General features: G+C 48.1%; 1 protein-coding gene across 3 annotated transcripts in view; it reads right to left on the bottom strand.

Moving 5' to 3' along the window:
* RELT (RELT TNF receptor) overlaps window positions 1-25,677 on the bottom strand; it is a 183,532-nt gene that overhangs the window by 12,475 nt on the left and 145,380 nt on the right. The window contains exon 11 of one of the 3 annotated variants that reach the window (XM_078658553.1): window positions 21,373-21,422. The exons of the other annotated variants lie outside the window; for them this stretch is intronic. Coding sequence (XP_078514679.1) covers window positions 21,375-21,422 — 48 coding nt within the window. The 3' untranslated portion in view covers window positions 21,373-21,374. The remainder of the gene's footprint in view (window positions 1-21,372; window positions 21,423-25,677) is intronic. 3 annotated transcript variants of the gene reach the window in all.

The following is a 25,677-nucleotide window of genomic DNA, read 5'->3' as shown; positions in this document are numbered from 1 at the left end:
AATAAATAAATAAATTAAGGAGTGTGAAAACACCCTAGGACATCCGCACCAGCCTCAGCAAGCTTCTTTTTTGGGGGGGAGGGTGGGGGGGGGGGGGGCTTGGGGGTTAGGTACTTATCGGCACGAGGCCCGCCCCTCCTCATGTCATGAGGTTTTTGTTAAAGTTGGTAGGTCTGGGTCTGTTATGTTCTCAATCTAGTTGCCATTCTAGCCTTGACCTCTGCAGCTGCCTTTCGGACCGCAGCTAAAGGTTATTAAAGGGGTCGTCCAGTGAATGATGTCACAATAGGTCTCAAAACCCAAGAAGATAACATCAAACAATGGAACATTCTAGAATGCCTATTATTGATGTTTTATTCGGACTGGTTAACCCCTTCGCTGCGGCGGCAATTCTGCCGAAGCGCTAGGGGGAGGGGGGGCCGAGCGGCGCTCGCATGCTCGTGACGGAGCCGCTCCGTCACGAGCCTCGGTTGAGCTGTGCTCATGACAGAGCGGTTCCGTCATGGCCCCGCCCGCTCAAAGGAACGTCCAGCGCAGGCGCAGAATTCGCGCCGCGCAGGCGCGCCGAGCGGGCCATGATGGAACCGCCCCGTCATGAGCACAGCTCAACAGAGGCTCATGACGGAGCGTCTCCGTCATGAGCATGGAAGCAGTTAAGGAGAAATGCTTTTTCTCTACACTGGCTGCCCCTATCACATTTAAATAAAGAGCATACTGGGTCTGCCAACGGGCCACGTGCGAAAACATAGAAAGCAAACAACTCTTTGATGAACACATAGAACCAAAGATAGGAACAACCTCTTGATCTTTCTTGAATATCGTATTACAAATGTTTGACTTGAACATAACCTATCAAGCACCTGCCCTCACGCATGGAGGCACAGGAGTTAGACTAGCAAATTAACCCAGTCCAAGCATATGTGCAAGTGAGTTTGGCTGTAAATGGGCTGTAGGGTGAACATTTTGTGCAAAGATGTAGGCAGGACCTGTTTACACGTGCCCCCAAGCCATCAATGCATTACACCTCAGGACATCCCTTGAGAGAAACAGTACAGGGGTACCACTATCAAAACAGATCAAGCATACATTAAAAACAGAAATGTATATAATGGTATGGTGAAGGCTGCAATGCCTATGATATGTGACAAGCAACTTGCCCTAAATATCAGAGGACTGGAGTTAGAAAAGTACTTTGCCTAGTCGTGTATGGGCCAAATAAAAAAAAATCTATACATCGAAGCACGACAGATAAAAAGCATCACTTGGCAGGAACAGTACCATTTCTAAATCAGGAATACAGGGGTTTTGCCCTAGAAAGCTGGATTTACTCCCATGGAAATCCTGGCAGTATCGTGGTGTTTGCTTGTAAATAAATCCACTATTAGTGGCAAGTTTGGAAGTGTTTCAGCGTGGGTCTGTCTCTAAAAGGTGATGAGCACTCAAAATCTCGCAAGTTTTTATGCATTTACCAAAAATGTGCATGTAGTTATCCACCCAAAAAAAAGCTTGTAATGAAGTCTGACTGTGCCAAATGTAGGGGTATATTATCAAGGGGTTTTATCTCCGCTTTTTTGGCTTTAAAAGCCAAGAAAGCGGAGATAAAATTATCTCCCTATTACCAAGCTGTCGCTAACACCAGTTAGCGACAGCTAATAGGAGATAGCGACCATCATGGGCCCCACTTTGCATGTCAGTGATATTTATCACTAATGACATGCAAAGTGGGCGTTCCAAGATGTTAGCGACTGGAAACAGTCGCTAACATCGCTATCTCCTATTACCAACTTTTGGAGATATTCGCGCTAAGCGCGAATATCTCCAAAAGCTAACACCTGCCCTGAGCAGTTCTTAGCCATGTTATCCAATGGGAGGTGGATAACATGGCTAAGAGCATTTGCTCGATAATGCATGAATATCGCTGACTTTTCAGCGATATTCATGCATTGCGGCCGTTTTTTATCGCATTTGCGATAAACCTTGCTAATAGCAAGGTTTATCTGCGATAAAAATCGCCGGTTTGCGGCGATAATTTTTGTCTCTAAACAAGTTAGAGACAAAAACTATCGCTAGTCGTTGGTAATATACCCCGTAATTCGTCATTTATTGCATGTTTAAAGATATGGAACACATTTGATCGTCCACATTGCAAAGATTGTTGACTTTTTCTGCCAAATCGGTGCCAACATTAAATACAACTTAAGTTCGGTAGTTGAGGCATGATACTGCCTTTAGATTGTCTGTTTTAAAAAGACACTTTAAATAAGATGGACTCTGATGATTAGCGTCTGTGGTTTTGTACTGTCTAATGTCAAGATTGCAGGGGTGTGCCCGCCTTTACTAAACAAGAAACAACGGGTGCAGGGAGCTGCCTGGCACAGCACCAGGAAGAGAGGGGCGGCCATTCTAAAACAAGCCTTTCAATTGGGAAGAAAGGGCTCTTAAATTATTTGTGTCAGGTGTTTCAAAAGGCCTTTCCGCAACAATCACTCCCTCCTCTCTCTTCCTTGATGTGTAGCATTTCACTTTGCCTGCATTTCTAGCTAAAAAACAGAAAAGATGGGTAATTATTTTTTTTCTTCTTCGATGAAGAAAATATTAGCTCCTTCCCCCCTCCCCTGAATCTTTCCCCTTGCCTGCTTTTCCCCTTACGTATTTGTGCTTATTGTTTATCTTGACCTTACAAGTAACTATGTTCCCACGTTCTAATAACTGTGTAACCTTTGTAACGATGTAACCTGTAACTGATCTGATGCTCATGTAAAGCGCTCTGATACCTCCGGGTCTAGCCAGCGCTATATAAAACCTTTAAAATAAAATAAATGCAGTATCAGAGGGTGGGAATAGGAAGGAAAACCCCCAAATTGATAGGGGTGCAGGAAGAGGAGTTTTGCGACAGGGAAATTATTACCCCTGCTGTTACACTGGACCTCTCAGTCAAGAGGACTCAAGTGCAAGGAAAGTCCTGGCTCGGCCGGTAGATATCCCAGGATGCCTTGCGCTCCTGCACTACTCTCTGCAGTAACCGCTTACACCAAACTCCCCAAGGTACTGTGGGTCTTACTGAAAGGGAAAGCGTTAGAACACACAATGAGGCCGCATAATTAACTTGAACAGAGCAGAGGAATTGGGGATGTTTGTTTCTCAAATGTTGTTGTCTCCACAATCGCCGCACCCTTCCTCTCTCTCTTATTTAATTTAATTGTGGGTTTATATAGCGCTAGGAATCGACTCCCGGAGGAGTATCTCCATGCTTCGACCGCTGGGGAACCCGTCCTGGCTCACCCTGAGAGATGGTCCCTGATGGGTATCTCTAAGGTGCGACCAAGCATCCCCGGCGGTCTGGGGGGGGCCGTTGTGAAGATGAGGCAAGCTGATGCCCAGAGTTGCCGAGTGTGGTTTCTGACTAGAGTAGGCACCGAGGCGAGAATTATCGAGGCCGCTGACCCTGGTCCACGACCCTGCCGCGTCGGGAATCGAACCCTGGTCCCGGGCCGTTCTCTGCTTACGGGTCTGCCGCCTCTAACCAGTGAGCCACACTTCTCCACTTATGACCCCTCCCCGTGCCTGCAGCAATTTCCTTAGGGGAGATACGAAAAGTGACCGAGGCACCAGGAGAGCCCATGGCTTTCAAAACCGTCCTCCTAGGGATCCAGCCCACCGGGGAAATACCCGGTGGAATGAAAGGCCTGTCCGGCCGGGCCTCATCATCTGGCTACTGCCATGGGGAACACGCGGCCTAGGATTCAATACTTTAGAAAAAGACAGACCTCCTTGGGCTCCAATAATCTCTAAGATTTCGACCTCTTGTCAGGTGTGATTGACAGCTGCTCTCCTCTGACCATCTTGGTAGGGTCCACTAAACCTACAACCTCCCCGACTCTTAACCAAGGGACTGGGTCATACCGTCACATACCCGTTTTGCCAACCAGTGCTTAATTTGTTCTGGTGCTTTCCGGTGCTCAGCACCGGCACATAATTGCCAGTACCGGGACTTATGACTGTCTTCCAAATGGTAGTGGTGTCTACCAATTTAGGTACGAGCACAAGAAGTTCTGTTTATTATTTCAATTTCAATTTCCAATTATTAGTATTTGCCTCCAACGCCATTCCTATAGCTTTGGGGCTTGTAATAGTATGAATTGTCACACTTTTAAGAGTGTGATGATTAGTAGTGTGTTGGTGCTGGCATTGACTGTGCTGTCAGGGGCAACGGATGGAGCAAGCTCTAGTGTCCTCCTGTCGAGAGCCCCGGCACTAAGTGTTTACAAATTAAGCACTGTTGCCAACAATTTGGAATTCCTATTAAGAGATCGTCCTTCCCAGAAATGTAGGAGTAAAACAAACCTGGCTTGGGGTACGATACAGCTGCTCCTAGAACAAATTTTTCAAGTCAGAGGCACAACGAGAACCGAGGTGAAGGCCATGGGAAACGGCCTTTACAACGAGGCCGTTTCCACGAAATCTTTAACCACGCATGCAGTACTACGCATGCGTGGTTACCACTAATGCCTTTACCACGCATGCCTTTACTACGATGTTTGTAGTAAAGGCATATGTGGTAAAGGTAAAAAAAAAGAAAGGGGGGGCTTGGGGGGTCTCCCCCCCAAATAAAACAACTCACCTGAAGTCACGTCGGCATCAGAGTCGATTAAGAGAAATCGGGAAAAAATGCCGTTTTCTCTTAACGACGTATGACGTCACCACGCAAATAGTCGAGGAAATGTTTATGCGTGGTAAACGAATTCCGTTGTAACGCATGCGTGGTAAAGGCATGCGTTGCAACGGAATTCGTTGTATCGTCATATATTCGAAGGCCATAAGAGATGCTTCTAATTATGAAGAAGTTAGATGCTGCTCACTCGCCCTGGTTTACTACCTCCGACTTTATATAAACCCTCGGTCCCCAAATACCAAAAGCAGCTGTCCATGCCTGTAGAGCATGCCCCAAAATATATACGTGCTTAGGAATAATTTCTACTATTTTCCCAACTTCAATAGTATTCATTTGATCGAATTCAGAAACACAGGTCAGTACCAAAATCTGCTTCCTGAGTGTTAAAGGCAGCTCTCTGCGGCAGCCTCTCTACCCACTGAGCTACCTTTCCAGCTGAGGAAGATTGTATATTGCTACACAAAATAATTGCAGCACGTTATAGCAGACGGGGGCTGCTGAGGTGCCCTCCCACTTCTGCCAACCTTTGTCACCCCCCCCCCCCCCCCCCAAATGCGGGCACTGTGCCCCTCGGAAGCCTGTATCTGACCTCCAGCGGGAGATGGAACAACAGGGAACCTGAGCACAAATGTGTGACGTGCGGGGGCGGGGCCGTGGAGGGGTACTCATCCGTTGGTATGAGTATTCCAATCACGGCCCCCTCTGCCCCCGCGCCCCCTCCCGGCGGTCAGGAGGTCGCCCGCTGGCCTCAGCCTCGGATGCTGATGGCAGGAGTGAGTCAGCCGGGCTCGGAATAGCTTGAGGCGCTATTTCTGTCCTATGCCTTGAGAGGGCCGAATGGAGCCTTCGGGGAAATGTAGGATACAGTGTCCATACATACAGAGAACCCGTGACTCGGAAGGGGCCTCGGCTGACGTACCCTGGAGGGGACGTAAGAAGACGGAGCCCCGCTCCGAGTGCTTCCCGGGCCGAGTGAGGTGCAGCCCCGCAGGTGTAAGGGTGCGTGTTGTGTGAATTGTGCAGGGAGGCGCTTCTGGAGAGGAGCAGTCCATGTGGGCCTCAGCTCCTCAGCCCTGCAGGTGTGAGGGTGCATGCTGTGGGGCTGCTGCAGGGCCTGCAGGTGTGAGGGTGCAAGCTGTGGGGCTGCTGCTCAGGCCCTGCAGGTGTGAGGGTGCAAGCTGTGGGGCTGCTGCTCAGGCCCCGCAGGTGTGAGGGTGCATGCTGTGGGGCTGCTGCAGGGCCTGATGGTGCGAAGGTGCAAGCTGTGGGGCTGCTGCTCAGGCCCTGCAGGTGTGAGGGCGCATGCTGTGGGGCTGCTGCTCAGGCCCTGCAGGTGTGAGGGTGCAAGCTGTGGGGCTGCTGCAGGGCCTGCAGGTGTGAGGGTGCAAGCTGTGGGGCTGCTGCTCAGGCCCCGCAGGTGTGAGGGTGCAAGCTGTGGGGCTGCTGCTCAGGCCCCGCAGGTGTGAGGGTGCAAGCTGTGGGGCTGCTGCAGGGCCTGCAGGTGTGAGGGTGCATGCTGTGGGGCTGCTGCAGGGCCTGCAGGTGTGAGGGTGCAAGCTGTGGGGCTGCTGCTCAGGCCCTGCAGGTGTGAGGGTGCATGCTGTGGGGCTGCTGCAGGGCCTGCAGGTGTGAGGGTGCAAGCTGTGGGGCTGCTGCTCAGGCCCTGCAGGTGTGAGGGTGCAAGCTGTGGGGCTGCTGCTCAGGCCCTGCAGGTGTGAGGGTGCATGCTGTGGGGCTGCTGCAGGGCCTGCAGGTGTGAGGGTGCATGCTGTGGGGCTGCTGCTCAGGCCCCGCAGGTGCGAGGGTGCATGCTGTGGGGCTGCTGCTCAGGCCCTGCTGGTGCGAGGGCGCATGCTGTGGGGCTGCTGCAGGGCCTGGGAGGCGCCTCTGCAGAGCTGCAGTCCACAAGAACCTTGGCTCCTCCCCCTTCCCCTGCAGATAATTAATTGCTCTCTCCCTCGCCTGCATTTTTGCTGCACTGCTGACACCCCTTATTCATCCGGGTCACCTGCAAGCACGTCAGCGTGACAGTGAGATATGGCGCCGAGTGGAGGGAGCGCAGCTGGAGCCTGCAGGAGGGGAGAAGGGGGGGGGGAGGTGTTTGTAGTGACGGCTCGTCTCCTCCCTCAGATGCCTTGGCTGAGGCGCTCTCCTCCTATTAATATACCTTACTTCCCTTACACCTAAATAGCCTCCTCGTAAGAATTTCCCTGCCCCCATTACACCCAGCCCCTTCCAGGTTAGTGACCTATTTCCATCACACGAGCAAGTCTCCTTCCTTGCCAATCCCTCGTCTCCATCGCGGAGTCATTCTCCTTCATACCAAAGTAGTCACCTTTCATGTTTACCCCCTCTCATGGCTGTGTCTTGTCTCCATCACATGGAGTCCGTCTCCTTCATGGCTGTGTCTTGTCTCCATCACATGGATTCAGTCTCCTTCATGGCTGTGTCTTGTCTCCATCACTTGGATTCAGTCTCCTTCATGGCTGTGTCTTGTCTCCATCACTTGGATTCAGTCTCCTTCATGGCTGTGTCTTGTCTCCATCACTTGGATTCAGTCTCCTTCATGGCTGTGTCTTGTCTCCATCACTTGGATTCAGTCTCCTACCATGGCTGTGTCTTGTCTCCATCACATTGATTCAGTCTCTTTCCGTGGGTGTGGTTTGTCTCCATCACATGGAGTCAGTCCCATTCCATGGCTGTGGGTGCCTTGTCCCCATCACATGGATTCAGTCTCCTTCATGGCTGTGTCTTGTCTCCATCACATGGATCCATTCTCCTACCATGGCTGTGTCTTGTCTCCATCACTTGGATTCAGTCTCCTTCATGGCTGTGTCTTGTCTCCATCACATGGATCCATTCTCCTACCATGGCTGTGTCTTGTCTCCATCACATTGATTCAGTCTCTTTCCGTGGGTGTGGTTTGCCTTCATCACATGGATTCAGTCTCCTTCATGGCTGTGGTTTGTCTCCATCACATGGAGTCAGTCCCATTCCATGGCTGTGGGTGCCTTGTCCCCATCACATGGATTCAGTCTCCTTCATGGCTGTGTCTTGTCTCCATCACATGGATCCATTCTCCTACCATGGCTGTGTCTTGTCTCCATCACTTGGATTCAGTCTCATTCATGGCTGTGTCTTGTCTCCATCACATGGATCCATTCTCCTACCATGGCTGTGTCTTGTCTCCATTACATGGATTCAGTCTCTTTCCGTGGGTGTGGTTTGCCTTCATCACATGGAGTCAGTCCCATTCCATGGCTGTGGGTGCCTTGTCCCCATCACATGGATTCAGTCTCCTTCATGGCTGTGTCTTGTCTCCATCACATGGATCCATTCTCCTACCATGGCTGTGTCTTGTCGCCATCACATGGATTCAGTCTCTTTCCGTGGGTGTGGTTTGCCTTCATCACATGGATTCAGTCTCCTTCATGGCTGTGGTTTGTCTCCATCACATGGATTCAGTCTCCTTCATGGCTGTGGTTTGTCTCCATCACATGGAGTCAGTCCCATTCCATGGCTGTGGGTGCCTTGTCCCCATCACATGGATTCAGTCTCCTTCATGGCTGTGTCTTGTCTCCATCACATGGATCCATTCTCCTACCATGGCTGTGTCTTGTCTCCATCACATGGATTCAGTCTCCTTCATGGCTGTGTCTTGTCTCCGTCACATGGATCCATTCTCCTACCATGGCTGTGTCTTGTCTCCATCACATTGATTCAGTCTCTTTCCGTGGGTGTGGTTTGTCTCCATCACATGGAGTCAGTCCCATTCCATGGCTGTGGGTGCCTTGTCCCCATCACATGGATTCAGTCTCCTTCATGGCTGTGTCTTGTCTCCATCACATGGATCCATTCTCCTACCATGGCTGTGTCTTGTCTCCATCACATGGATTCAGTCTCTTTCCGTGGGTGTGGTTTGTCTCCATCACATGGAGTCAGTCCCATTCCATGGCTGCGGGTGCCTTGTCCCCATCACATGGATTCAGTCTCCTTCATGGCTGTGTCTTGTCTCCATCACATGGATCCATTCTCCTACCATGGCTGTGTCTTGTCTCCATCACATGGATTCAGTTTCTTTCCGTGGGTGTGGTTTGTCTCCATCACATGGAGTCAGTCCCATTCCATGGCTGTGGGTGCCTTGTCCCCATCACATGGATTCAGTCTCCTTCATGGCTGTGTCTTGTCTCCATCACATGGATCCATTCTCCTACCATGGCTGTGTCTTGTCTCCATCACATGGATTCAGTCTCTTTCATGGCTGTGGTTTGTCTCCATCACATGGATTCAGTCTCCTTCATGGCTGTGGTTTGTCTCCATCACATGGATTCATTCTCTTTCCATGGCTGTGTCTTGTCTCCATCACATTGATTCAGTGTCTTTCCGTGGGTGTGGTTTGTCTCCATCACATGGATTCAGTCTCCTTTCATGGCTGTGTCTTGTCTCCAACACATGGATTCAGTCTCTTTCCGTGGGTGTGGTTTATCTCCATCACATGGAGTCAGTCTCCTTCCATAGCTGTGTCTTGTCTCCATCACATGGAGTCAGTCTCCTTCCATGGCTGTGTCTTGTCTCCATCACATGGATCCAGTCTCCTTCCATAGCTGTGTCTTGTCTCCATCACATGGAGTCAGTCTCCTTCCATGGCTGTGTCTTGTCTCCATCACATGGATCCAGTCTCCTTTCATAGCTGTGTCTTGTCTCCATCACATGGAGTCAGTCTCCTTCCATGGCTGTGTCTTGTCTCCATCACATGGAGTCATTCTCCTCCAATGGCTGTGTCTTGTCTCTGTCAAACCACACCACTCTCTTTCCATGGCTGTGCCCTGTCCACACAAAGCTGAGTCAGTCTCCTTCCATGGCTATGGTTTGTCTCCGGATGTATGTCGTTACAACGCGATGTTTTACATCGCAGTACTTTACGACGCGTGTTTTACAACGCAAGTCGTTACCACGACTTGCGTTGTTGGGGGCTGGATAGTGAATAGTTTAATTTACTATTCCAACTCCAGTCCCCATGGATAGTAGGGAAGGAGTTGGATAGTAAATTAAACTATTTACTATCCTGGAGCGTCCCCAGCGCAATTCGTTGTTACAACTTGCGTTGTAAAAGTTGCGTCGTAAGGGAACTGCGGTGTAACATCAGCGTTGTGAAGGATGTTCCCCTTTGTCTCCATCACATGGGGTCAGTCTCTTTCCATGGCTGTTGTTTGTCTCCATCACATGGAGTGAGTCCTCTTCCATGCTGTGCCTTGTCCCCATCACATGGATTCCGTCTCTTTCCATGGCCGTTGTTTGTCTCCATCACATGGAGTCAGCCCTCTTCCATAGCTGTATCTTGTCTCCATCACATGGAGTCAGTCTCCTTCCATGGCTGTGTCTTGTCTACATCACATGGGTTCAGTCTCTTAACGTGGGTGTGGTTTGTCTCCATCACATGGAGTAAGCCTCCTTCCATAGCTGTGTCTTGTCTCCATCACATGGAGTAGGTCTCCTTCCATAGCTGTTTTTTGTCTCCATCACATGGAGTCAGTCTCCTTCCATGGCTGTGTCTTGTCTTCATCACATGGATCCAGTCTCCTTCCATAGCTGTGTCTTGTCTCCATCACATGGATCCAGTCTCCTTTCATAGCTGTGCCTTGTCCCCATCACATGGATTCAGTCTCTTTCCATGGCTGTTGTTTGTCTCCATCACATGGAGTCAGCCCTCTTCCATAGCTGTATCTTGTCTCCATCACATGGAGTCAGTCTCCTTCCATGGCTGTGTCTTGTCTACATCACATGGATTCAGTCTCTTAACGTGGGTGTGGTTTGTCTCCATCACATGGAGTAAGCCTCCTTCCATAGCTGTGTCTTGTCTCCATCACATGGAGTCAGTCTCCTTCCATAGCTGTGTCTTGTCTCCATCACATGGAGTCAGTCTCCTTCCATGGCTGTGTCTTGTCTTCATCACATGCATCCAGTCTCCTTCCATAGATGTGTCTTGTCTCAATCACATGGATCCAGTCTCCTTTCATAGCTGTGTCTTGTCTCCATCACATGGATCCAGTCTCCTTTCATAGCTGTGTCTTGTCTCCATCACATGGAGTCAGTCTCCTTCCATGGCTGTGTCTTGTCTCCATCACATGGAGTCAGTCTCCTCCAATGGCTGTGTCTTGTCTCTGTCAAACCACGCCACTCTCCTTCCATGGCTGTGCCCTGTCCACACCAAGCTGAGTCAGTCTCCTTCCATGGCTGTGGTTTGTCTCCATCACATGGATTCAGTCTCCTTCCATGGCTGTTTCTTGTCTCCATCACATGGATTCAGCCTCCTTCCATGGCTGTGTCTTGTCTCCATCACATGGAGTCAATCTCTTCCAATGGTTGTGTCTTGTCTCTGTCAAACCACACCACTCTCCTTCCATGGCTGTGCCCTGTCCACACCAAGCTGAGTCAGTCTCCTTCCATGGCTGTGGTTTGTCTCCATCACATGGAGTCAGTCCTCTTCCATGCTGTGCCTTGTCCTCATCACATGGATTCAGTCTCTTTCCATGGCTGTTGTTTCTCTCCATCACTTGGTGTCAGTCCTCTTTCATGCTGTGGTTTGTCTCCATCACATGGATTCAGTCTCTTTCCGTGGCTGCGCCTTGTCTCCATCACATGGATTCATTCTCCTTCCATGGCTGTGGTTTGTCTCCATCACATGGATTCAGTCTTCTTCCATGGCTGTGTCTTGTCTCCATCACATGGATTCAGTCCCCTCCCATGGCTGTGCCTCGTCTCCATCACATGGAGTTAGTCCCCTCCCATGGCTGTGCTATGTTCCCACCATGCTGAGTCAGTCTCTTTCCCTGACGTTGTACTGCCTCTACCACAGCAAGTCAGTCCCTTTCCTGGTCAGTCCTCACCTCCATCACACCTGCTTCCTCCATGCCTGTGCCTTGTCTCCATCTCACCCAGTCAGTCTCCTTCCCTAGTAATTCCAGGCACCCATCACACAAAGTCAGTCTCGTTACATGGCAGTGCCCTGCCTTTCTCAGAGGCAAGTCAGCCGCCTCCTCCGGGAATTCCCCGGCTTCAGCACCTCAAGCTTTTCTCCTTCTGAGTCAGTCCCCTCTCTATCCCCCCCTATCTCCATCCTACCAAGTCACTCTACTTCCCGGGTAATCCCCTGGTTACATCACATAGAGTCTGTCTCTTTCCAGGTAAATCCCATGTCTCTATCATGCTTAGCCAGTCTCTCTTAGTGGTAAACCTCCTAAACCCCTGGTAATCCCACATCCCCATCACACCAAGTGACCCTCTTTCACTTCTACCACAGCACTAAGAGAAGAGAACTCTGACAGGACTTCAGCCTGTCTCTGTCCACATATGGGTCAGGCGGAAGTGACATCACTTTCAACGGAAATATTTAGGCAAACACAAGAAGTGGGCTTCAGTAATGTTGTTAACTATGGAATACATTAAGGCGGATCCGCCGACCGATCAGAAGTGACTAATCTGCCGCCACGTCCGCGGGGTTAACTCTGGGACAAACTGCCACGGAAATGTTGGCCGACTTTCACAGAACGGTAATGCTGGTGGCTCTAATATGCTGGGAAACTCCCTTACTAAATTTGTGGGCAATGACTGGGTACTTTGGAGGAAGATTCCCATTGGCCATACGCAGCCCTGCCAAGTGCCCCGCATCAGGTGTTAGACTAACGCATTTTAATATGGTGGTCCACATCACTGCATTAAAATGCATTATTCACGCGTTTTGACCATCTGCGTGCAGAGGGTGAAGCAAGTAAGTGACAGCAACAGTGGGAACTGCATGTGCAGCAGCGCGGCGTCCGAGTGGTAACTCAGGGCTGGGGCAGCCGTGACGGGAGCACTGCGAGCTCCTGCGACCGGGCGGCTCTAGAATGACGGAAGTGGAACTCTGGAGTCCGCTCCTGGGGCCACAGCCTGCCGCCACACAAGCAGCCTGAAACATTGGCAGCTATGCACACACCTTGCAGCGTGATCATGCTGTTACACTTTGAGGGCATGCAGCGGCATAATGTCGCACATTGGTGTTTTCTGTTCTCAACTTCAATGTGCAAGGGACATGGGGCACGGCAATCATTGGCATTCCCGGTCTTCTAAATTGGAGTAATCTGAGTTTGGCTCCATTTCAAACATGGCTGTTTAAAGTCCGTTCTTGAGTCAGGCATAGGGAGACCAGGCGTCCCGGATTTGCAAGGATGGTCCCTATTTTTCACCAGCTGTCCTGGTAGATTTCTAGAAATTTAGCTCATGTCCCGATTTTTGGAGAGGGTCGACTAAAAACGGGGAGAGGTATTTTTTTATGTTTTACAAAGCAGGGATAGTTGGCCGTTGTTCCAAGAACGGTACAAAAGGGGGTGGTGATGGACGGAGCATCTGAACCAATCAAACACTCACACCCAATCAAAAGATCTGGGTTTGATCGATCACCGTTCTTTAGCCCACTCTGCACCCCAGTTCAGACATGGCCATATGCAAATCAGTCTGACCCTGTGCCTCATGGGAACAGTCCAGCCCGAACTGCCAAGCCATGCCTTCCCTGGACTGGAAACAAGCTTCCGAGGACCGGTTTCTGGCATTCCAGCCGTCTTCAGCCCGGCTTGCTTGAATCCAGTGGCAAAGTGAGCAAGGGACTCAAGTCTGAGCATACCCTGCCACACTTATGGCGGCCAAAAGCGGTACAAAAGGGGGTGGTGATGGACGGAGCATCTGAACCAATCAAACACTCACACCCAGTCAAAAGATCTGGGTTTGATCCATCACCGTTCTTTAGCCCACTCTGTCCGTCACCACCCCCTTTTGTACCGTTGTTCCAAGAAAGCAATTTAATTCAAGGGCAAGGCACTGGGTTTAATAAATGCATCTTATGTATGTTCTTGCAGCCTGTTTTGTAATTTTCTGTCATTCTGTGCGCTCACTTGACGTACAATTATAGTCCTTCTTCTATTTTTGTGAAATGTCCCTTTTTTTTTGCTTTAAAATTCTGGTCACCCTAGCCAAGTACCACTCAGACTCCCAAATCTGAATTCACTTGTCCCATTTCAATGTGGCAGTGAATGGCTCAGCAGACCGCTGAGCTTGTGACGTGTTTCATGGACTAACACGGCCTCCTCTGCGCCAGCCTTAGCTCCCTGGTCTCGGGATCCCTGCTTTGCTCGGCCGCACCAGCTGTGTGCAGAAAGCAAGAAGAGGGTAGGGTTGGGGCGGAGTCCGATGCTGCCCGGCATTCCATCACCGTCGAGAGGCCAGACCATTGGCAGCGCTGCGAAGTAAACCGGCACTTGCCTTCCCGATTTCATTATCGTTGGCGAGAACTACTGTGCCTGTAATGCCTGTAAACTTTTTAATGTGTTTAACCGCATGCGCGCTAGCGGTTTTCCCGCTGCGCGCTGCGTTTTTAAAAACACCGCGTTACATGACGAGCTCAGCTCGTCATCAGCGTGCGAGCGTCGTCGCTCATGACGAGCTGAGCTCGTCATGAGCGCGGAAGGGGTTAAACAGAGAGAGACTTCTTGTCGGCAACCAAGGGAGTAGAGTATTATCAGTACAAAAAACGAATTATTTCTTGATTCACTCAATCAACAAGAACCCACTATCAATAGTGGAATTCTTAATTCATATAAAACACGTAGATAAACTAAAAAAAATCTCACTCAAAGTCCCTGAAACACTCAAACAATGATACTACTATATTATGCAGTGCAAACAAGTCAATTTATTTCGTTAGTACGTGTGAATATTATTAAAACACAAATATTGTAAAAACACCTATAATAAAACATTGTTTGATTGAGTGAATCAAGGGATAATTTGTTTTTTGTAAACTTTTTAAGACAAAAATGAGCGTGATAGATGCGCTCGCCGTTTTGTAGCACTGGTTGTTACCATGGTGAACATTTTACACTTTATTTTGCTCTTTATTTAGTTGGAATAATAAGTCCTAAATAAGTCTTTATATCTTGTGGTTACCCCGGGGGGTGCTTTACGTGGCTTATCCCGGAGGCACCAATGAGCAAAATTCCCCATAATGTTCGGGAATTCTGATGTTAGATGAAGCAGGTAAATATAACCGATTCGCTCATAAACATCACAGAACAAAAGAAGTTATATTTTATGATGTTGTATTACATTTCTGGGTGTCTGTGGGATATGGAAGAATCTCCCCCAGGACCCTCCCTAGGGGTCGTTTCTTTCCCTTTGAGGCCAGTCTGAGTTCAAGTTTAATGTCATAGTCACACATTTGTTTTACACTTCGTTCAGGTACAAGAGCACTTTCGTTTCTGGTGCTTTGCAGCAGCTGTTCAAACTCCTTACAGTTTCTGGTCGCTCAAATGAGTGACATTTCTGATGTTTATATACTTTTCCTGGTCTTCTTGCTTGGTTTTGCGCGTGAGCAAAGTGTCACTCACAACCGTTTAATACCACTCACAATTTCACTGAAATTATGAAAGTGTCACACATGCGCTATCTGAAACCTTGGCAGCTAAGCGTACGTGGTGCTGAAAAAAAGTCCAAACACAGGGCTGTGGTTCGTCTTCTAAGCTCTACACCCGGCTGCAGAGCTCAGATGCAAACCAGTTGCAATCAAAGAACACAAGCTGAGAAAAATACACCAAACAACAGAAGAGAGATGCAGTTTCAACACCAACCACATCAGAAGAAACGAAGCACTTCCAACTTGTTTGTTCATTTTTTAAGATATTAGAAAGTCCCTTTGAAAGGTATGAGTGTTAAACGCACACCAGGGCGGGATTGTCAAATCACCGTCCACGTGACGCAAGATCCATCAATCCCTCGATAGGCTGCACCTGCTGTCTCCTGCTCATCAAGAAAGGTGACCCCATGCCGGCTCTGGACAACACAAAAGAGGAGGCCGGGAGAAGGGGGGCAACAGGGGGTGGGGGGAGGTGGCGGCTCCCTCCCTTTGAGGCGAGCCTGCTTGCTGTCAGGATTTTGAGGCCTTCAGAAGTTGAGTGACAGTAGCAGGGTCGGATTGGTGACTGGGGCACTCGGGCAATGCCCGATGGACCGTTGTCCAGTTCCAGCTGTGGGCTGCTTTTTTGAGCAGCCTGGGGGGGCGATTTGGGTGGTTTCTGCATTGTTCGGATACAGCCAGCGGCCCAGTGGTTGTCTGAGTGGCCTTTCTGTAGGTAGATGGGCCCATTACATCCCTTTTATCAAAGGTCCCTTTCTCTCGCTGGGCCGGCCCATTAATATATGCAGATTGAGCGGGGGCAGGGGGCCTGAGCAGAAGTGGCCTCACTTGTTTTCAGGTGTGTTTCACAGTGTAAACGAATCTGCCCATTCCCCCCCCCCCCTTTTTAATACCATTTCGCCGAAGCCGTGTTTTGCAGAAAGGCAATATGCAAACGTGGGCCCCTTTTTTTTTAGCCTGCCCAGGCCGATTTTTAATCCCAATCCAACCCTGGACAGTAGGCATCGCCTAACCTGAGCGCACACCAATGGCGCTCTAGCGTTATTTCTTTGGTGCCAAAAGAGCGGGTGTTTGACTGACAGGAAGGCAGCGGTGGCACGGGGAAGGGCTAGGAGGTTTCTCAGAATAGATCAGTCCTGCCCACTGACCCCTGTCCTTACTCAGAACCCACCCACGGTTCCGAGGGGTTGCGGGCGTGGTGGAGGGCTGGGCAATAGGCACACCACACAGATGTTTGAGCACTAGATAACTCCCAAAACACAATGTTCGAAGAGATGGCAGTCGGGGAAGAGGTGTGGCGCAGCGGCCACGGCGGCTGACTTTGGAACCCGGGGGCTCACGGTTCGATCCCCGGTGCCGACGGCAGATCAGTTCAGCACCATGTGACTCTGGGCAATAGCTCGCTTAATCTTCCCGACTACACCCAGCGCCTTGACACCCTCGGGTAATTATTTGCGCTTTACAAATACCGGACATTACATAACACCCAGCACTGACGTGGACTTTCAATGTCTATTTTCAGCTTTTGAAAAAGTCCATCAAGCTAGGGGTGTTCGGAATTTAATTGATGTCTAGGGCCATTTCACGTACTGTGCTTGTGGTGTAACTACTAGGAGTGACGTTGGAATACACAATTGCCAGCTGGGTCTGGTGGCTCAGTGGACTAATGCATCTACTGCAGTGACCTGTGTTCGACCTCATGTTAACAGGTTCAAATCGCAGTGGGTCCACTCAGCCGTTCATCCATTTGAGGTTGATAAAATGAGTACCATTGAGTTGAGCAACAATATACAGCTGTTATTTCAGTGCCAAGATGCCCTGTTGCTGGGGCGAACGTGCGCTTTACAAATACACGTTATGTTATTATGAATAGCACAATGAATCCTGTCAGCTGTGTCCTGAATGGTTGCTGAAGCATCAGTTAGCACTCTGTGCAGCTATGCACGCTAGAACTAATGCCTCACCAATGTCAATGCTCACTTCAGACCAGACGGCTGTTGTAATGACGCACGAGTAACGCCTGCTGGCAAATGGCATGAGAGGGAGCTCTAGGGAATTGACCAATTGCATAAGTATGAGGTTCTATGACATCTGACAGTGGCACAAGAGCATGGTCCTATAGCAAATGACATGAGAGTTGGGTCTATGGAACTGACCAATGGTTTTAAAGTGAGTGTCTATGACGCGGGCCAAAGGGTGATCTGTTGGCAAATGGCACTAAAGTAAGTCTTCGGCACGGACTAATCGCAGAAGAGCGTGGTCTGTGAGATTGGACAATGGCAGGACAGTGTGGTCTGAGCTGCTCTGGGGATGATCACTCGGAGTGCAGCTGAGAGTGATTAGGAGGAAAGAGGAGAAGAAAGAAAGGGGTGGCTGTGGTATGACAATAACAAACCCCAAATGTATGTCCAACAGAGGCAAAGCAAACCACATTCTGTCCAAGTCCAGGAACTTCAGAGAGCAGCTTGAAGGAGGGGACATCTGTGGGTCAAAGCTCGAACCAGGGACAGGAGAAGAATCGATGATTTACCCAGTCATCCACTTATTTACACTTAGCGGTATATACTTCAAGTTAATGCACTTTGGAAGCAGGTTTAACAACACAATCTTACAACTGTGAGGCTTGTCTCATTCATTGGGCCTCTTTCCTCATTCCACCTCTTCTGCCCCATGGTTCTCCTTCACAGGTGTCTTTCCTTCTTATTCTATTCTCCACTGTTGCTATATACACCATTCATAGCTTTTGTACTCAGTGATACCTCCTGCTTAAACCCCCTCATTCTCTCCTCTCTGTACATGGCAGTTTCCCAACCATGGCCTTTTATTCACGATTCACTCGAAGGTCTTTCTTTCCACTGCAGGTCACTTTGTCTATGTCTCTCTCATCTCTCTGACCTACATGAGTTCCAGACTTTCACTCACGCCTCTTCCCAGGAACATCTCTTCTCATGATCACTCTGCTATGTTCACCTTCACACTGTTCTACATAATGTGTCTTTCGCATATCTCGTGCAGTGTCTCTTTCGGATAAACATGCCTTTTCTTATTTAAATTTCTTCTTCTAACGCCTCTCTCCAATGCCTATGCCCGCTCCGTACGTCCCTTCTGTCACCTCATGTCTCTTCCCACTCACATTTCTTCCCTACCTCGTGCTTATTCAGATTCTTGATGCTTCCTCAAGTCAGTTGCATCTTCGCGCTTCTCTTCTAGTCTTTTCCCCTTTTGTCTCCTTCATTCTCCCATGTCTATTCCTCATCTCAAGTGTCCCTCCTCTCCTCTCTGTTCTCATTTCAGTTTCCCACACTCTCTCATGACCCAAGCCTGCTTTCCCCTGTTTCTTTCGTCCACCCAGGATACCTTTACTCTCAATGAATTCCCATCACAACTCCCATTCCTAGTCGGTTTCTTGCAGACTTCCGTACCCTATCGCTGCAGGTTTCCAGCTCCACTGCCTTGCGGGTTCCTGCCTCCCTTTTCTGTAGGTACCTGTATCCACTGCCCGCGTGATTTCCTTCTGTATAGGTTTCTGCCTTAACCCCCTGCAGAACCCACCTCCTGTCTCGTAGGTTCCTGCCTTCATTCTCTGGCAGACGTCCATGTGGGTTCCTGCCTCAACTCCCTGTATATTCTTACCTCCACTCCTTGGTTTCCTGTTTTCCGTATGGGTAGGTTCTTGCTTCTCCTTGTTGCAAGTCCTTGCCTCTATTCCCTTCATGCTTTCTATGCACTTTTCTGCCTCAACTCTATAGATTTTCACCCTCCTTATGGGCTTTTGTATGATTTACCCTAAGTAGTATAATTATTTTTACGGTGTGGACCAAGCCCAATTGGGCATCAGACCACAATGTAAATGGAATGGACAACAAGGATGAAGAAACACGTCACACCACAGTGAGCAGTTGAGGTTTTTTTTCACACGGAAGATACAGGGAAAAGGCGCACTCCCTAGCGATAAGCATGGATCTGTAATTTAACTAAGTCGGAGGTTGCTTAACAAGTTGATCATGAGTGGCTGGAAGAGGTATAAACATGATAGGTGGTCAGGGTTCCAGAGGAGTTTAATGTGTCGGTGCTCTAGAAACAGGGCACGGTCTTTGAGACTTAACATGCCTTCTCTTTGACTTTGTCTCATGTGGGCCATATATTAAGATATATAGAGGTTCTCTACTTGGACATTTATTTGACACAAACTGTTTAGTGCCAATGGCTTTAACTCCGAAGAGAGCACGGTCACAATGGAAGCTACAGGTTTGTAAAGAGGTTAATGCCAGAGATATCCTATTAACGGATTCCAATGGACACCTTCCAAAGCTTTGAGTCAACCCATGTCTGTGAAGGGTTAAGTTTGAGTTGACGTGATGCCATTTATACTTTCACAAATTTTGATTCAGAACTCTGTGTCTTGCATTTTTAGAATGCAAGCGATCTTTAGTATAGCTATATGCTTTCAACATTATGGAATACAATAAGGCTGACTTTTCACAATGCCCGCTTCAGTTATTCTTTCCAAAGATTGAATAGCATGAGGCGTTGGATCAATCTCGCAGAACATCAGAAGCAGGATGAGGCAGACAGGCTCAACTTTCTCCATTTGTCTCTCCTTTGAGATTCACTGGGAAGGAGAACCTTTTTAGCTCCTTTCCCAGGTACTCACCCTGCCCTTTCCCCACATTGGCATATGGCTTTTGTCTAGGTACGTAGGACACTCATCCCATGTATGCGAGTGCTGTTGCAGTATCTCTTGTGGCTCCGAAACCTAGCTGCCGATTGATGAGAATGTTTTGAGCATGATTCTGGAACTGCCCCGTTACTTCTCTTCCTGGGACTTTTCTGGGGTGAAATAGGCTAAAAAAAAGGAGTGAGTTGGTAAACCACTTGCTGTCGGTCGTATTCTAGGGGTGGACTGACAACAGAATGTTCATGGGCCCGAGGAATGATGCTCGGTTGGTGAGACAAGTTCAGGACTTGGAATTCCAGGGAAGCAGTCAAAACAATTCTTAATGTTTGAAGACAGCTTTGGTTTTTCAGACCCGCGGAGACTTTGATCCTCATGACAACCGCCTCAAGGTGGCAACCTAACGGCTAGGGCGCTCGACCTCGGACCTGGGGATCTAGGTTTGAGTCTCGGTAACAACGCCAAAACCTCCTGTGATTCTGGGCAAATCACTTAATCTACCTGTGCCTAAAATGAAAGTGTGTCCTCATGTAACGTAACTGGAAAATATGTAAAGCGCTCTGATTCGGTTCGGGTCTAGTTCGCGCTATATAAAACTCTGCAAAAAAAACAAAAACCTTCCGCTGGGCAGGAAGAGAGAAGCTGCTCTGAAGCCTTATAAGAATTTTCCTTATTTCGATTTTTACATAATTCAGTATGATCTCACTATGTAGTTGGGTATTTCATGTTCAAGTATAGGTTCCCATTTGGCTCCACGACTGATGAAAACAACCTCTTATATGTTTTCCACACTATCTTTATCTCCACCACAATACTGGTTCCATTCTATTGGTGTTTTCAATTCTGCAATGCCTGTACTGATCTACCGAGCTCTAAATTAAATCACTGCTGTGTATATTTACACTCTTTTATTCTTATAGGGGCTTCCTTTTCAAGTGATCTCAGATCGTTCGGCGTGGGTGAGATAGGTGAAGCGGGTCTAAGTGGGATTAATAGATTGGACTGGAGACACACGTTAATCTCACTTCTGGGTAATGAACAGTAGTTCCCTATTGGAGAATTTAATACAAATATGGCCTGCAGAAGGTGCTTGCTCGAAGCCTTCTGACTCCTAACAACATTGAAAGTGAATGAGGAAGGTTGGCGAGTGGGGAGCAGATCCTCTGGGCCAGTATTACGCGCAAACACATGGTAATACAACAGGAATCACACAGTAAAACAGGAAATATTACTCAGAATATTTCAGGAAGCAAATGCAGTCAAGAATAAAGGTGGCTGTGTGGGTGGTTGCTAAGTGGAAAGTCACAAGTGAGACAGTGGCTAGGAAAGCTGGTGAGTTCCCAGGCTGAAAAATGGTATGTGAAAAAAGGAAGAAAGCGTGTCACCGACCAATAGCACTACGCATCGAGTCCGGCAGCCATTAAGCAGAAGCAGAGGCCGAGGTTTAGTGAGTTCAGTAGCAGAGCACAGTTCCCAAAAAGTGTTAGAAAGCAGAGATGGTGGCCAGGTCTAACACTCTACAGCGAAAGAGCCGAAGCATCTTTGACCCATTATGACTAGCAGCATGGGCGTGATTATTACCTTCAGAGGACCAGATCTTTCTCTCCTCGGCTAATGAGGTGCATACTGTCCTGAAAGGAAGAATCGTTAGATTTAGAAGTATGCATCTTCAAACAGGATCCAAGCATCACAGCGCTGGTGGACGTCTCCATTTGCTTCAAGAGATATATGACTTCATTATACCTCTCTATGGTTCCAACAAAATCATGCAAAGATTTGTTTTCTCCTCTTCCACTGATGCTCTTATAAAATTACTCTAGCAAATTCACACCAAACACCACCCAGCAACCATAAGCACAAAAATAAGGGGGTGTTTATGAGGAGGCAACAGTACAGATGTGAACACGTAGCTGGAATTGCATTTTTCCCATTGCCATAGTTCTGCTGGTTTGAAGATTTAGTGAGTCACAGGGTCCACCAGACTGATTTTCTCTAATTCAAGTGTGAAGGTCCATAAAGCGTTGCATTTGAACGGCTTCCCTCCTGATGAAGCCCTTGCCAAGTACAGTGTATACAACGGAGATGCGCAGAGGAACTGCGACTGTCGGAGGAACATATTGATTGTACTAATGGTCAGGTCTCCTATCTCCAGATGTTCACCCGACTGAAATCCCATGCAACCTCTCTCTCCATCCCCGTGCAAAATGTAGTGTTAGGTCTAAAATTGGATTGTTTCTGTACAAGGGACAGAGCAGGGCCCCCACCATATAGTGCTACATGTAAATATTAAGAGATGACAAAACCCCAATTAAAACAAAGCACTTAAGAAACATTCATTGCCCCACGCCCAGCCCCCACCAGGTCTATCCTGTGCTCTGACCTGAAGGCGTAGCCGATGTTCTCGTTTCTCCAGTGAGGGGCTATGCATGGAAGTGGGTTATGGTGCATTGCTCTGCACTGTGAGGGCTTGTTTGCCCTGGTCTCCCAGTCTAAAATGTCTCTTCTCTGGACCATCTACCAGCAGAAGGATGGAACCAGCAAGGTCTAAACTGCCCCATTCTACCAGCCCGACAGAGTATCCCACTGAGGAACACCCATGTGGAGCAGGAACGTGGAGATACACATGACTGTATGTTGGTATAGAAATAGAATAATAGTGAAGTGGCAACACACAGTGATTAAGTGACTTGACCAAGGTTACACTGTGCATCAAGCAGCTTAGCTTGTCTTAAACCCACATAATTCTAAACCAAAGGATGTCATGAAAATTTGTTTCTATGCAGGGATTGTATACGAAGTCCATGGAAGGCCAGGGAATGGTTGGTGTATTTAAATAAAGAGTTTTCTGTGGGCACACACCTGTCTGGGCATTACCAATTACAGTTGTAATAAAAACAGAGGCTGCTCAGTGACTTGTCTATGAGCGCACACAGAGTCTGGGAGGACCTGCAATGGAATAATTATACTTCTGATGCTGCCCTTCACTCGACCACATCTTTGACACCAGTGGCCGACTAATCCGAAGACTTATACAGCACGGAAAACAACTTGAGAGTCATCATTAAGTACACTAGCATACAGATCTATAAACAGACTGAGTCACATGGCCCCGACAAGCTCCCAAGCCATCCCAGGTAGACACCCAGGTAAGAGTGATCTGTTCACTGGCCAGAGGATAAGCGTCCTGCTTGGCGTTGTCTGCTTCCTGTCCAGTTTGAATCCTTTTAACTTCTGCTTCGATGATTTTACTCCTGCTCTTGGCGTCACCCTTGGGCATAGGGCCTGGAAATCTCAGGATAGGCAAGCAGTGTGTGATGTGCAGTGGTGCCACTATGTCCCACTCTGGCATGCTCCCAGGTCATCTTCTAGTCTTCATAGATTTTGTTGTGGGCGTAAGCCACAGATGTTAGAAGAGAATGCATGACAGCGCAGATTAAAAGTCGGATATCACGCAAATCCTTGTGAAGAGAGTGGTTAGTCGAGCTTGCATGCTCGTAGATGAATGATGGTCAGAGGTCCAGGTGGAACTGCCCCAAGGATACAGGATGCTAATGCAATGTTAACTAAACTGACTGAGGGTAATTCTACTCTAGTTTCATAGTAAATCGCTAAATACCTCTCATTCTATCTAGATCTATCAATGTATCAAGTAAAATGTGTGCGCCTCCTATCTATCTGCATTCCTACCTATCTCCAAAGCTCTATATATCAGCCTATCACATTATCGCTTTCATAGAGGGCATGAACGTCCTCGTCAGCAAAGTAAGACCTTTCTTCACAATTTCCTTGGTTATCAAGAAATTTGCCCCAAAGTGTTTTTTGGAGATTCCGCCATTCATTCCTCACCCCTACAAGAGTGAAAAAGGTGAACAACAAAAGTAAGGGCTGAGGACATTCCATGATATGAATTGAGGAGGTGAGCATATCCCCTCAGGATGTGATGCAAGGATAACAGATCATATAAGTTGAGACTTGCGTGGGAAGCACACGACTAATATGAGCACGTTTTTCTTCGCATATGCATGGGAGAAAGGGAAGGAGGAAATTAGCATTTATGATTTATTTGTAGTTTGTAGGGGGCGACATGCACCCTGAGACCTCTTCAATCGTGGATTAAAAAAGGACTAGGAAAGACACGGAGGAAATACTGTAAGAGCCGGAGACTACGTTGGTTGTGCTTTCCTACACGACTCACTGAACACGCAGATCAGAATGGCCAGCTTTCTTGGGTTTCAATTAATATTTATGTCCTATTTAAGCATCACCAGATGAGCCAGTGGCATCTGAATGCTGGTAATTTCTGCTACTGTGGGTTACATGAGTAAGATATCTGTCTGGGAAGAGATTCTCTGAGAAATGCAGAAGTTAAATACTGCTATAAGCTTGACACTGTCTCGCAATTAACCCGGTGCTCACCAAAGAGTGGTGAATAGTGTCCTGAACACAGATAGTCCATCAGAACCCTGAAGAACGATGTGTGATGGAAGTGTCAGTGACAGTCCTGAATAAGGTGTCTCGAACTCTGTGGCACTGGCTGCTTTTCGAACTCTAGAACCACTCACAGCGTGCATTGCATTGGGTACATGATGCGGCAACTGTAAGTTCTCCAGACCTCAGCATGGATTGTGGTGGCAACACAACCTCAACCACATGCCCGGCACCTTCACTAGCGTTCTTTCCCAGGATACAGAGTGCCCTTCAGAAGTCCTGCTTCCCTCGAAGGGATGCCGGAGCAGTCGGGGCATTCTTCGCGACTGATGTCCACTTTCGCGATGGCCGCTCAACTTTAGTGGCATGACCAGGAAAATCCCTGGCTTTCACACCTAACACTTTACACAACACGTTGATGAAGCAGACAGGCATGTGACCCTAAACTCCTCGTCATAATATTGATCTATATGAACTTTTCGATACAGAGATGTAATCTTGTACACTTCTCGGAATTTCATGTTACACAAAATTACCCAAATTTTGCCATCATGCCTCGTCGCATAGTTTCAAGTCAATTCAGGTAAAAATCTAGTGAACAGGGATGAACAGAACGTGAGCAGCTCTTGTTTGCAGCACTTGTAACACTTTAGTGTGAAGTACCAGATTTGCATTTTGTGTAATTTTGCTGCATTTTTATGAAATTTGGCATAATTTCACAAGAGAAAAATATGCAAATGTAGCAAACACCCAATAATACATTCATGTGTGAGAACGGGTGAGCTGGAATAGCAGAGAGGAATGGGAGGAAAATTATATTCTTCTTTACAAGCCTGCTACCAATCAATGAGCTTCTATTGAATAACTGATGGCCGGCAACTACAGTTCTTGGTAATCAATCACTCGATGGCAGCTCATTGACTGACAGCAGGCCAGCTATGGGTTTCCATTCCCGCTAGGTAGACAACTGCGGAACACTTCCGTTACAAAGCACAGGCTGTTTTTCATTCGGTGTCCTGGGCCTACTCATAAAAGATAACACGCATTCAAGACAGAGGTTGTATGCGAAAATATCACATACATATGTCGTCTGCCATATGTAGTGTGTACTAAATATTGTTCTCAACAATGTCATCCATATGTGTGTTATGTTTCTATTATTTACTCCAATGGGGTGATATTTTTGTAGAATATATTTAGGACACAATATTTATCCCGTAAGATATTCTAGTACCGCACCAAGATGGAGGATTCCAAGTGTCGCTCTGACAAAAAGCTGCCACATTCAAGGTCTTCCAAGTCCTTTGGAATTAGGTCTTAAGACCACTTCAGACCGAGCCATCCACAGCACCCGATTAGGGCAGGTTGCTAACGCAGGAGATGCCTCAACCCAACCCTGTCCTCATTCACCAAACCTCAGGAAAACTGCAGACACTTCTGCAGCAGCATGTAAGAGAA

This window comes from Lissotriton helveticus, chromosome 8, assembly GCF_964261635.1.
Source record: "Lissotriton helveticus chromosome 8, aLisHel1.1, whole genome shotgun sequence".
In the NCBI taxonomy this organism is placed as follows: Eukaryota; Metazoa; Chordata; class Amphibia; order Caudata; family Salamandridae; genus Lissotriton; species Lissotriton helveticus.
Note: the sequence above shows the minus strand (reverse complement) of the source record. Positions and strands in the feature narration are given on the sequence as shown.